Genomic DNA, 10357 nt, shown 5'->3' on the forward strand with positions numbered 1-10357 from the left:
TATATATATATATTACTGTCTAGGGGCGGCACGGTGGTGTAGTGGTTAGCGCTGTCGCCTCACAGCAAGAAGGTCCTGGGTTCGAGCCCCGGGGCCGGCGAGGGCCTTTCTGTGTGGAGTTTGCATGTTCTCCCCGTGTCCGCGTGGGTTTCCTCCGGGTGCTCCGGTTTCCCCCACAGTCCAAAGACATGCAGGTTAGGTTAACTGGTGACTCTAAATTGACCGTAGGTGTGAATGTGAGTGTGAATGGTTGTCTGTGTCTATGTGCAGCCCTGTGATGACCTGGCGACTTGTCCAGGGTGTACCCCGCCTTTCGCCCGTAGTCAGCTGGGATAGGCTCCAGCTTGCCTGCGACCCTGTAGAAGGATAAAGCGGCTAGAGATAATGAGATATTACTGTCTAGGCACATGCAAAGAAATGCTGTAGACCAAAAATGGCTTAAAAAACAATGAAATAAAATGTCTCAACATAAAAACATACTATAAACAACAGTACATCATAATAAACCCTTTGCTTTAAAATAAAACCGTAGTCTGAGGTACAGTGAGTGCAGTTTTATAAGGAAATGAGCTGTAGGTTTTACTGAAAATCTTGCAGAACCAGCCTTGGTTCTTCTGGACACTTTGACTGTCACACTTGCTTCTTAATTTTGCACCAAAACCCATCAGCCTTCATTATGTTTTCTTTTTTAATCTGAAAAGTGCTCTCTTATAATCTGCTGCTCAGATACAAACTTTTCTTTTCCTCTAAGATTTAATTTTGTCCTGGAAAATGAGCATTTGGAACTCTAAAATGTTTTTGTACTGACTCGTTAAGGTAGAAGTCATAAAATAGAAATCTGTAACAAAGTTTGTATGGGAGAGAAAAAAAATATGGTGCCAAAGACTTTTGCACAGGATACCGTATGTATGTGGATCCAGGATTGATTTTTTTTTTTTGTCTGTTCCTAACGTAACTCCAAAAGTAGTGAACAGTTTGATGAAATGTTGAGGAAAGGTGATCCATGTGCCAAGGAACAATTGATCAGATTTTGATGCAAATCCAAATATATGGCTTGGCGGAGGTACCGTATACACAGATGTATTTGGACCACAATGGAAATACGTGTTTACACTTTATTGTGCTATCCATGTATTTTAATGTGCACTATACTTGTATTTTGTACATTATTTTTACTAAATAAACTCATCATCATACACTCTCCCAAGTGCCCTTCTATTTAACAGCTCAGTCTGTACTTACATTATACAAATGTTGTTTAGAAGAAGAAACCTTTATTTGTCACATGCACACTTCAAGCACAGTGAGATTCATCCTCTGCATTTAACCCATCTGAAGTAGTGAACACACACACACACACACACACACAGAGCAGTGGGCAGCCACACTACAGCGCCCGGAGAGCAGTCAGGGGTTGGGTACTTTGCTCAAGGGCACCTCAGCCTCAGGACTGTGGGGGAAACTGGAGAACCCGGAGGAAACTCACACAGACACGGGGAGAACATGCAAACTGCACACAGAAAGGCCCTCGTCCGCCGCTGGGCTCGAACCCGGAACCTTCTTGCTGTGAGGCGACAGCGCTAACCACTACACCACCGTGCACACTGTGGCCTAAAAGATGTGCCAAGGGACAAAATTCCAGAAGAGCAGCAGTCTCTGACACCATTATGAAGTCACAGATTTTCACATACTGCATGATATGATTCATATACATTAATAATGTTTGATATGAACATTAACTGAAGCTCTTGACGTGTATCTGTATGAACTGCATGCTGCCACGTCACTGGATGTTTGGATAACTGCAGGAATGTCCTGGTGTTCCTATTAAAGTGACCGGTGAGTGTGGCTGTTCTCCGAACTCTGAGCTCTATATTCCAGTCCAGTTGGTGGCAGCAATGGACCCAATACTAGGTTTACCAACCACCATGAAACCTGCAAGAAGAAGAGGAAGAGGCGGAGCTCCATGGCTGCATGGGAGGAGCAAAAAAAAAAACATGGCGGCTTACAGTAGAGCCTCCTTGCAGTTATTTTTATCAGCTCAGACCTCGTGTGTGAGCTCTATCAGAAATGTACAAGTGAAAAGTGCAGAAGTGAATCCGTTATATCCACCGATTTTACCGTCTCGGACAGCGAAGAGTAAATCCGCGAAACGGCGGGTGTTACTGGAGTTTTTCGAGCGGCTGCGATCAGTCGAGCCCCAGGAAAAGATCCGAGCTCTCACCCGCATCCAGCGCATGAAATATGTGGTTCCGGCTCAGGTTTCGGCTATAGGAGCGGATCAGTGGTACCAGCATTTCACCAAGACGGCGTACCTTCCGGCTCTTCCGGAGAAGTTGATCACCACTGAGATAGAGGAGGCTGCGGTGTCTGATCTGAGCTCCACAGTGCGCAGCTCTCTCCTGCAGGAGCACTGGTACATGAAGAAAGGCAGGACGTTCATTTACAAAGAGCAGAAACAGTTTGTTGCACCCTTTTTGATGAACACTGTGTCTGGGCTTATTGCCTCGTTGGCCAGCAGAAATCCTGTGCTCCAGCTGTCTAGTTTAGGTAAGTCTCCTGATCATCACCATGCTGATCTCTTCTCGATCATCACCGTGCTGATCGTCTCTTCTCGATCATCACCGCGCTGATCGTCTCTTCTCGATCATCACCGCGCTGATCGTCTCTTCTCGATCATCACCGTGCTGATCGTCTCTTCTCGATCATCACTGTGCTGATCGTCTGCTGATCATCACCGTGCTGATCGTCTGCTGATCATCACTGTGCTGATCGCCACCGTGCTGATCGTCTGCTGATCGTCTCTTCCCGATCATCACCGTGCTGATCGTCTCTTCTCGATCATCACCGTGCTGATCGTCTCTTCTCGATCATCACCGTGCTGATCGTCTCTTTTCGATCATCACCGTGCTGATCGTCTCTTTTCGATCATCACCGTGCTGATCGTCTCTTTTCGATCATCACCGTGCTGATCGTCTCTTTTCGATCATCACCGTGCTGATCGTCTGCCGATCATCACCGTGCTGATCGTCTGCCGATCATCACTGTGCTGATCGTCTCTTCCCGATCATCACCGTGCTGATCGTCTCTTCCCGATCATCACCGTTCTCATTCTCATCCAGCCACTAGTCTGTTGAAATACCAAAAAAAAATTGGTCTGATTACAGATCAGTCTCCTCATGTCAACTTCTACTGGGTGAACGGAGAGAGGACTATTCTCAGAGGACACCGGCGAGGCAGAGTCGAGCCACAGAGGTTCCAGATTGATGACCGACCTCACAGCCAGATCCGCATCAGGCAGCAGCTACCTGAGGTAGATCTGTTCAGAAGGTTTTCCTCGCTTTGATTAAGCGTAACTGCACACAGACTCAACAGTTAAGTGTAAAACTCATTTGCACTCTAAGTTCACTTGCATCTTTAATAGTAATTGAGTGAATGCCTTTCTGTAGTTTGTACCACTTGAGACAGAGGTAGCTGCTGAAGTGCCAGTCATCCAGTTGGCGCCTGATCGTCTCCCTTTGTTCCAAAAACAGTATGATAATAATATCTCGACAGGTTTGTATGCTTTCTATGATTAAACATAATGAAAAGATGTATTGCACGTATACACACACACACACACACACACACACACACACAGTGGAGTCTGAGAGTACTAGTGAAAATGCTTCCATTTTCCATTTTTTTCTTATTAATACAAACATTTTCATTACAAATTATATTCTTGACAACAACTTCAATGAATATGTATGAAATTTACATGAATTTCAGTTTCATAGTGTTTGGTTTGTCTTCATTTTGCTTTAATGACTGTGCACACGAGCTGGCATGGACTCCACAAGCTTGAGTAAAACTTTATTATTCATTTTAGATCAAATCTGTTGGAGTGTCATATGAACACGCTTCAGTAGAAGAAATTAGACATGAGGACAGTCGGACCTTTTGTACAAGCAGTTAAAATGATCAATGTCACGTGCTTAAATTTAAATAGGGATCTAGAAATAGTGCAGAATCCTGAATATTAAGTATTTGAGATATTGAACATTTTTTATTTTCTCTGCTTTAAATATTTCAAAAATCTAAAACCTTCTGTTTATTTCCAGTTTTAAATGACTCAGACTTTTGGACCCCTCTGTGTGTGTGTGTGTGTGTGTGTGTGTGTGTGTGTGTGTGTGTGTGTGTAAAGTGTTAGATGAAACACCCATTCTTCTAGAGTTGGGTTTGTGTCTGTGTAATGTAGAACTGTGCAACAATCATGTTCTGTAACTGTTTTGTAACCTGTATAGGTGCTAAAGTGCCAGACCCATGCTGCTATGGTCACACACAGTTCCACATGGTCCCTGATCAGTTCCGCAGGGACAAACTAATTAATAAAAGACTCTCCGATCACATTGAGGTGTTTTTGAGGGCCAACGCTATTGCAAGCCTCTTTGCATGGACTGGAGCACAGGCCATGTATCAGGGTGAGTTTATATAGCACTTATATTTCTTATTATTCTATCCACATTCACTAGATATGAACAATCATGTGCTCTGATTGGCTACTCTACTACTAGGATATCAGCACATATGCCATGAGTAGAGAAAAACAAAATGGCGGAACGTGTTGCTGAACCAACCAAGGACGGAAAAAAACCTACTCGAAAACAAAATCCCAAAAAATACAAAAGAAAGCAACAAAATATGGAATAAAAGTATTTTATGGTAAGAATTTGTGTGTGTGTGTGTATATATATATATATATATATATATATATATATATATATATATATATTTTTTTTTTTTTTTTTTTCAATAATTATTATTGTTATTATAGCGGGGGGCGGCACGGTGGTGTAGTGGTTAGCGCTGTCGCCTCACAACAAGAAGGTCTGGGTTCGAGCCCCGTGGCCGACGAGGGCCTTTTTGTGCAGAGTTTGCATGTTCTCCCCGTGTCCGCGTGGGTTTCCTCCGGGTGCTCCGGTTTCCCCCACAGTCCAAAGACATGCAGGTTAGGTTAACTGGTGACTCTAAATTGACCGTAGGTGTGAATGTGAGTGTGAATGGTTGTCTGTGTCTATGTGTCAGCCCTGTGATGACTTGGCGACTTGTCCAGGGTGTACCCCGCCTTTCGCCCGTAGTCAGCTGGGATAGGCTACAGCTTGCCTGCGACCCTGCACAGGATAAGCAGCTACAGATAATGGATGGATATTATAGCATTTTTCACAAATTGCTACAGTCATTTCACCAATTTGTTTACATTCTAAGCAGAAATGATTTTGTCAGATGTTTTGTATAAAGTTTTTATTTATAGAATTTGCAAAAAAATAAAAATGCTCTTTTTCTCAAAATCCAGTGAATGTGGATAGAATAAAACAGTTGTTCCACTCAATCTCGTCGCTATGCGCCTTGTGGGATTTATGACTTTTGGCTGTAATTTTGTCATACTCAAATATCATGTTTTTGGAAAACTCTGACTTGGCTGTGTGACATCATGAGCAAAACAACCACATCAGCTTCCATGTTAAAGGTAGTATGTATGAGGATTTGTAAGGACTTAAATCTGTATGTTGAAGAAGTCTTTATTTGTCATACATACACTCGAGCACACATTGGAATTTAACATTTGCATTTAACCCATCTAAAGCAGTGAACACACACAAGTAAGCAATGAGCGCGCGCACACACACACACACACACACACATCCAGAGCAGCAGGCAGCTACGCTACAGCACCCGGGGAGCAGTTGTGGGTTAGGTGCCTTGCTCAAGGCCACTTCAGCCCAACCTCAGGCCATGGCTGCCCCATGTTAACCTAACCACATGTCTTTGGACTGTGGGGGAAACCGGAGCACCCGGAGGAAACACATGCAGACACAGGAAGAACATGCAAACTCCACACAGAAAGGCCCCCATCGGCCACTGGGCTCGAATCCAGGACCTTCTTGCTGTGAGGCGACAGTGCTAACCACTACACCACCGTGCTGTGTATTGATCATGTAGTAAATCATTTAGAGCAACTTGACTTTCAATCTCTAACCCAGTGAAAGAGTGGATGTGTGATGTTTTTTTTCTGTAAACTAATCTTTTAATTATAATGCAATGTAAACAGAATATTCGATTTCATACCTAAAGGTTGGTCAGACATGGATTACAGAGAATGTCATTGAAGTTTACTTGAATTGTTGAATGCAGTTGTTGACAGTGGTTCATATAACAAGTGATCATAAAACTGGTGACAGTAACGAGCAAGACGAGGCTTCTAATGGCCAGCGAATACTATATGACTTTCTACCTGCCAGTTCCCACCCACCAGTTCTCTCCTGTCACATGATTGCTACCAACCTAGGTGTGTGAAGACTAACACATGCTCCCTCTGAGACACATGAAGCCAGCCCCATCTTTTCAAACTGCTGCATCACGGGGCAACATAACACACTTAAAAATAAGCAATATCTACCCTCTTCTACATGCAGTGGATATAAAAAGTGTACACACCCTGTTAAAATGATAAGCTTTTCTGATGTAAAAAAAAAAAAAAGAGACCACGATAAATAATTTCAAAACTTTTCCCACCTTTAATGTGACCTATAACCCGTACAATTCAATTGAAAAACAAACAAATCTGTTAGGGGGAAAAACATAAAAAATAAAAAAAATGTATAATAAGCTGGTTGCATAAGTGTGCACACCCTTAAACTAATACTTTGTTGAAGCACCTTTTGATTTAGTTACAGCATTCAGTCTTTTTGGGTTCACACCTGCCATCAATTAAAATGACTCTGATTAACCCCAAATAAAGTTCAGACATTTTACTCAGTTGCATCCTCCAGCGAAAGCCAGCGTTCACAGAGAGCTTACAAAGCGTCAAAGGGATCTCATTGTTGAAAGGTATCAGTCAGGAGAAGGGGACAAAAACATTTCCACGGCATTAGATATACCATGGAGCACAGTGAGGACCGTCATCAAGAAGTGGAGAACATATGGAACAACAGTGACATTACCGAGAACTGGACGTCCCTCCAAAATTGATGAAAAGACAAGACGCAAACTGGTCAGGGAGGCTGCCGAGAGGCCTACAGCAACACTGAAGGAGCTGCAGGAATTTCTGGCAAGTACTGGTTGTGTACTACATGTGACAGCAATTTCTTGTATTCTCCATATGTCTGGACTATGAGGTAGGGTCAAAGAAAAACATCCAGGCCCGGCTAAATTTTGCAAAAAAAAAAGAACTCTCCCAAGAGCATGTGGGAAAATGTGTTACATCTGATGAAACCAAGGTTGAACTTTTTGGCCACAATTCCAAAAGGTATGTTTGGCGCAAAAACAACACTGTGCATCACCAAAAGAACACCATACCCATGGTGAAGCATGGTGGTGGCAGCATCATGTTTTGGGGTTGTTTTTCTTCAGCTGGAACAGGGGCTTTAGTCAAGGTGAAGGGAATTATGAACAGTTCTAAATACCAGTCAATTTTGGCCCAAAACCTTCAGGTGTCTGCTAGAAAGCTGAAGATGAAGAGGAATTTCATCTTTCAGCATGACAATAATCCCAAAAAAGTTTTGGAACGGCCCAGCCAGAGCCCAGACCTAAATCCAATTGAAAATCTGTGGGGTGACCTGAAGAGGGCTGTGCACAAGAGAGGCCCTCGCAATCTGACAGATTTGGAGCGCTTTTGCAAGGAAGAGTGGGCAAATATTGCCAAGTCTAGATGTGACAGGCTGATGGACTCGGACCCAAAAAGACTGAATGCTGTAATTAAATCCAAAGGTGCTTCAACAAAGTATTAGTTTAAGGGTGTGCACACTTGCGCAACCAGCTTATTGTACGTTTTTAATTTTTTTGTTTTTCCCCCTGACAGATTTGTTTGTTTTTCAATTGAATTGTACAGGTTATAGGTCACATTAAAGGTGGGAAAAGTTTTGAAATTATTTATCATGGTCTCTTAGGTTTTTTGGATGTAAAAAAAAAAAAATCATTTTAACGGGGTGTGTAGGGGAGAGCGGGGTAAGATGAGCCAGAGGGTAAGATGAGCCACCCCCTGTTTCTAAGAAACAGTAAACAAATGTGACCATGTGACCACATTCAAAGGGGGGCAGGACCATTTACTTACACTTGTGGAGAGGAGCACCACATGTCAAACTAGGTGAGGGAGATATTTATAAAAATGTGTTTTTGTGCTTTCTAAGTCAATTCCATGTTTGTCCACAGTGAAGATGATTTAGAGAAGACAAAAGTAGAATAATATTTAGACACATTAGGGTTAAGTTAGTGGCTTTCTAAGCTATGATATGAATGCTAATAAAAATAATTTTGATTAGCCTAATCCCCTTTATTAGCATTTTTCTACAAAATGGTGGCCACGGGGTAAGATGAGCCATTAGATGTGGGGCAAGTTGAGCCACTGGCTCAACTTACCCCATTGGTGGCTGAGCTTACCCAATATGGATGACACTTAAGTTTTCACATTTACTGGTCATATATGACAACAACATATATATATATATATATATATATATATATATATATATATATATATATATATATATATATATGACATCAGATGAGGAAGACCAGTTGTTAGATGTGGGGGATTATGTTGTGGCAAAATTCACGGGGAAGAAGAAAGTGCATTTCTTCATTGGCCAGATAATCAAATTGGATGTCTTCGAAATAGAGGCAAGATTTCTCAAAAGAAGCCGGTCATGCCATGGCTCTGCAAGAAAGCCGACCTTTGTCTTCAAAGAGAAAGATAAGGCTGTCCTGTCAAGACAGGATATTGTGAAAAAATTGCCCCGCCCCTTTACTGTTGGGGGGACAGCACGGAGGGAGAGGCAAATGGTGTTCCCTTGCAATTTGAATGCTTGGAACATTGAATAATGATGAAATGATTGATGGAATGATTGCTGCATGTTTTAGCAATGTTTTAACCTACTGAAAGAAATAAGATTTTTTGGCACTGTTCTACTGTTTTAGTAATTTCTATAATATAGTATATCTCTCATTCCCTCTCTAACCATCCCTCTTTCTATCTATCTATGCATATCTCTCTCTCTCTATCCATCTATCTATCCCTCCCTATCCCATCTCGTTCTATCACCTCTCTCTTCATCTCCCTTCTCTATGCAACGGCCCTATCCCCCACTTGATTGACTTGACTTGATTCATTGATTGCATTTCTAATAATAAAAGTTGTTTACTTTGTTAACCTAACATGTTTTGTGTTGGCTCAATTTACCCCACACAGTGGCTCATCTTACCCCGTGCATGGGGTAAGTTGAGCCACTTGACATTTTTTTTTCAAGAGGTAATATCACTCTAACCATAAGAGCTTATCAATTATTTTTTGCTCAGATAGTAACAGTACACTTTGAAATTTGGTATGGTGTGTAGACTGGAAGCAAAAATGGCTTTAACATGTAGTTATGATGAAAAATGTAAAAAGTGGCTCATCTTACCCCGCTCTCCCCTACACTTTTTATGTCCACTGTACATGAGCTCACAGACACACTTGGGCTAGTGTGACTATGATTGACAGGGAAGCTGGAACATACAATCTCTCCCACCTAATTTTGCTCTCTGGGCTCACGGCTGTGGATGACTACAGCATCATTAGGGTTGGGTTTGGCAATTTCTTGACATTAAGGTGAATGCTTTTCTGCTGTACCATTTGGGAAGCCTCCTACGTGACTTTGGTGATTGAAGTGATGCTGGTGCATGACTGAGCTCATGTATACGAAACAGGGAATTAGCACTCTCCTCTGAGAGCGTTCAGCAGCTCTGTGAATTTACATTAGCAATTAAAAAGATGCAATGGCTTTATGTGTCTTGAAGGAATCCTCTTTTATACTCACTCTTGCAGGTTGCTAACTGTCATGCAATATACAAAATGTCACTCGATCAATGAGAAACAGTGAAAGATGCTTGACGCTTCATTCCGCTTTTCTCTCCAGGCTTCTGGAGTGAACAGGATGTGAGCAGGCCATTTGTGTCCCAGGCTGTGATCACCGATGGGCAGTACTTTTCTTTCTTCTGCTACCAGCTCAACACACTGGCGCTGAGTTCGTTTTCTGTTCCCGACAACCCACGTAAGAACCTGTGCTGGGGCACAGAAAGCCTGCGCCTCTACGACAGAGTTACAGATGGCAATGTGATCGGCTGGGATAACGACGTGTTTAAGCTCCTTGTAAAGTTTCTGCTGAATCAGCCATAAATTAATTCAAGAGAGCCTGAGTGTGGAAAGGTGGTGGAATTTTCCTAACATAAAATAAATATAATGTAATATAATATGCCACTGGGTGTTGCAGTTGTTATTTGAAATTGAACCCATGTGCAGTTTAAATTTTCACAATAAATGAAAAATACCAGTATACTCTAA

General features: G+C 42.2%; 1 protein-coding gene across 1 annotated transcript; it reads left to right on the top strand.

Annotated features, from left to right (window-relative positions):
• Positions 1 to 1962: 1962 nt before the first annotated feature.
• mrps30 (mitochondrial ribosomal protein S30) lies at positions 1963 to 10357 on the top strand. The gene is made up of 5 exons (XM_060907905.1): positions 1963 to 2550; positions 3168 to 3313; positions 3450 to 3555; positions 4287 to 4463; positions 9933 to 10357. Exons 1-5 carry the CDS (start codon positions 1998 to 2000, stop codon positions 10190 to 10192), a joined length of 1242 nt encoding a protein of 413 aa, XP_060763888.1. The 5' UTR covers positions 1963 to 1997; the 3' UTR covers positions 10193 to 10357.

This window comes from Neoarius graeffei, chromosome 24 (assembly GCF_027579695.1).
Source record: "Neoarius graeffei isolate fNeoGra1 chromosome 24, fNeoGra1.pri, whole genome shotgun sequence".
Taxonomy (NCBI): domain Eukaryota; kingdom Metazoa; phylum Chordata; class Actinopteri; order Siluriformes; family Ariidae; genus Neoarius; species Neoarius graeffei.

Coding starts and splice junctions, on each gene's coding strand:
- mrps30 (XM_060907905.1), top strand. CDS start 1,998: ATGGCGGCTTACAGTAGAGCCTCCTTGCAGTTATTTTTATCAGCTCAG. Junction 3,556..4,286: donor TGATAATAATATCTCGACAG/GTTTGTATGCTT, acceptor TAACCTGTATAG/GTGCTAAAGTGCCAGACCCA. Junction 4,464..9,932: donor AGCACAGGCCATGTATCAGG/GTGAGTTTATAT, acceptor TTTTCTCTCCAG/GCTTCTGGAGTGAACAGGAT.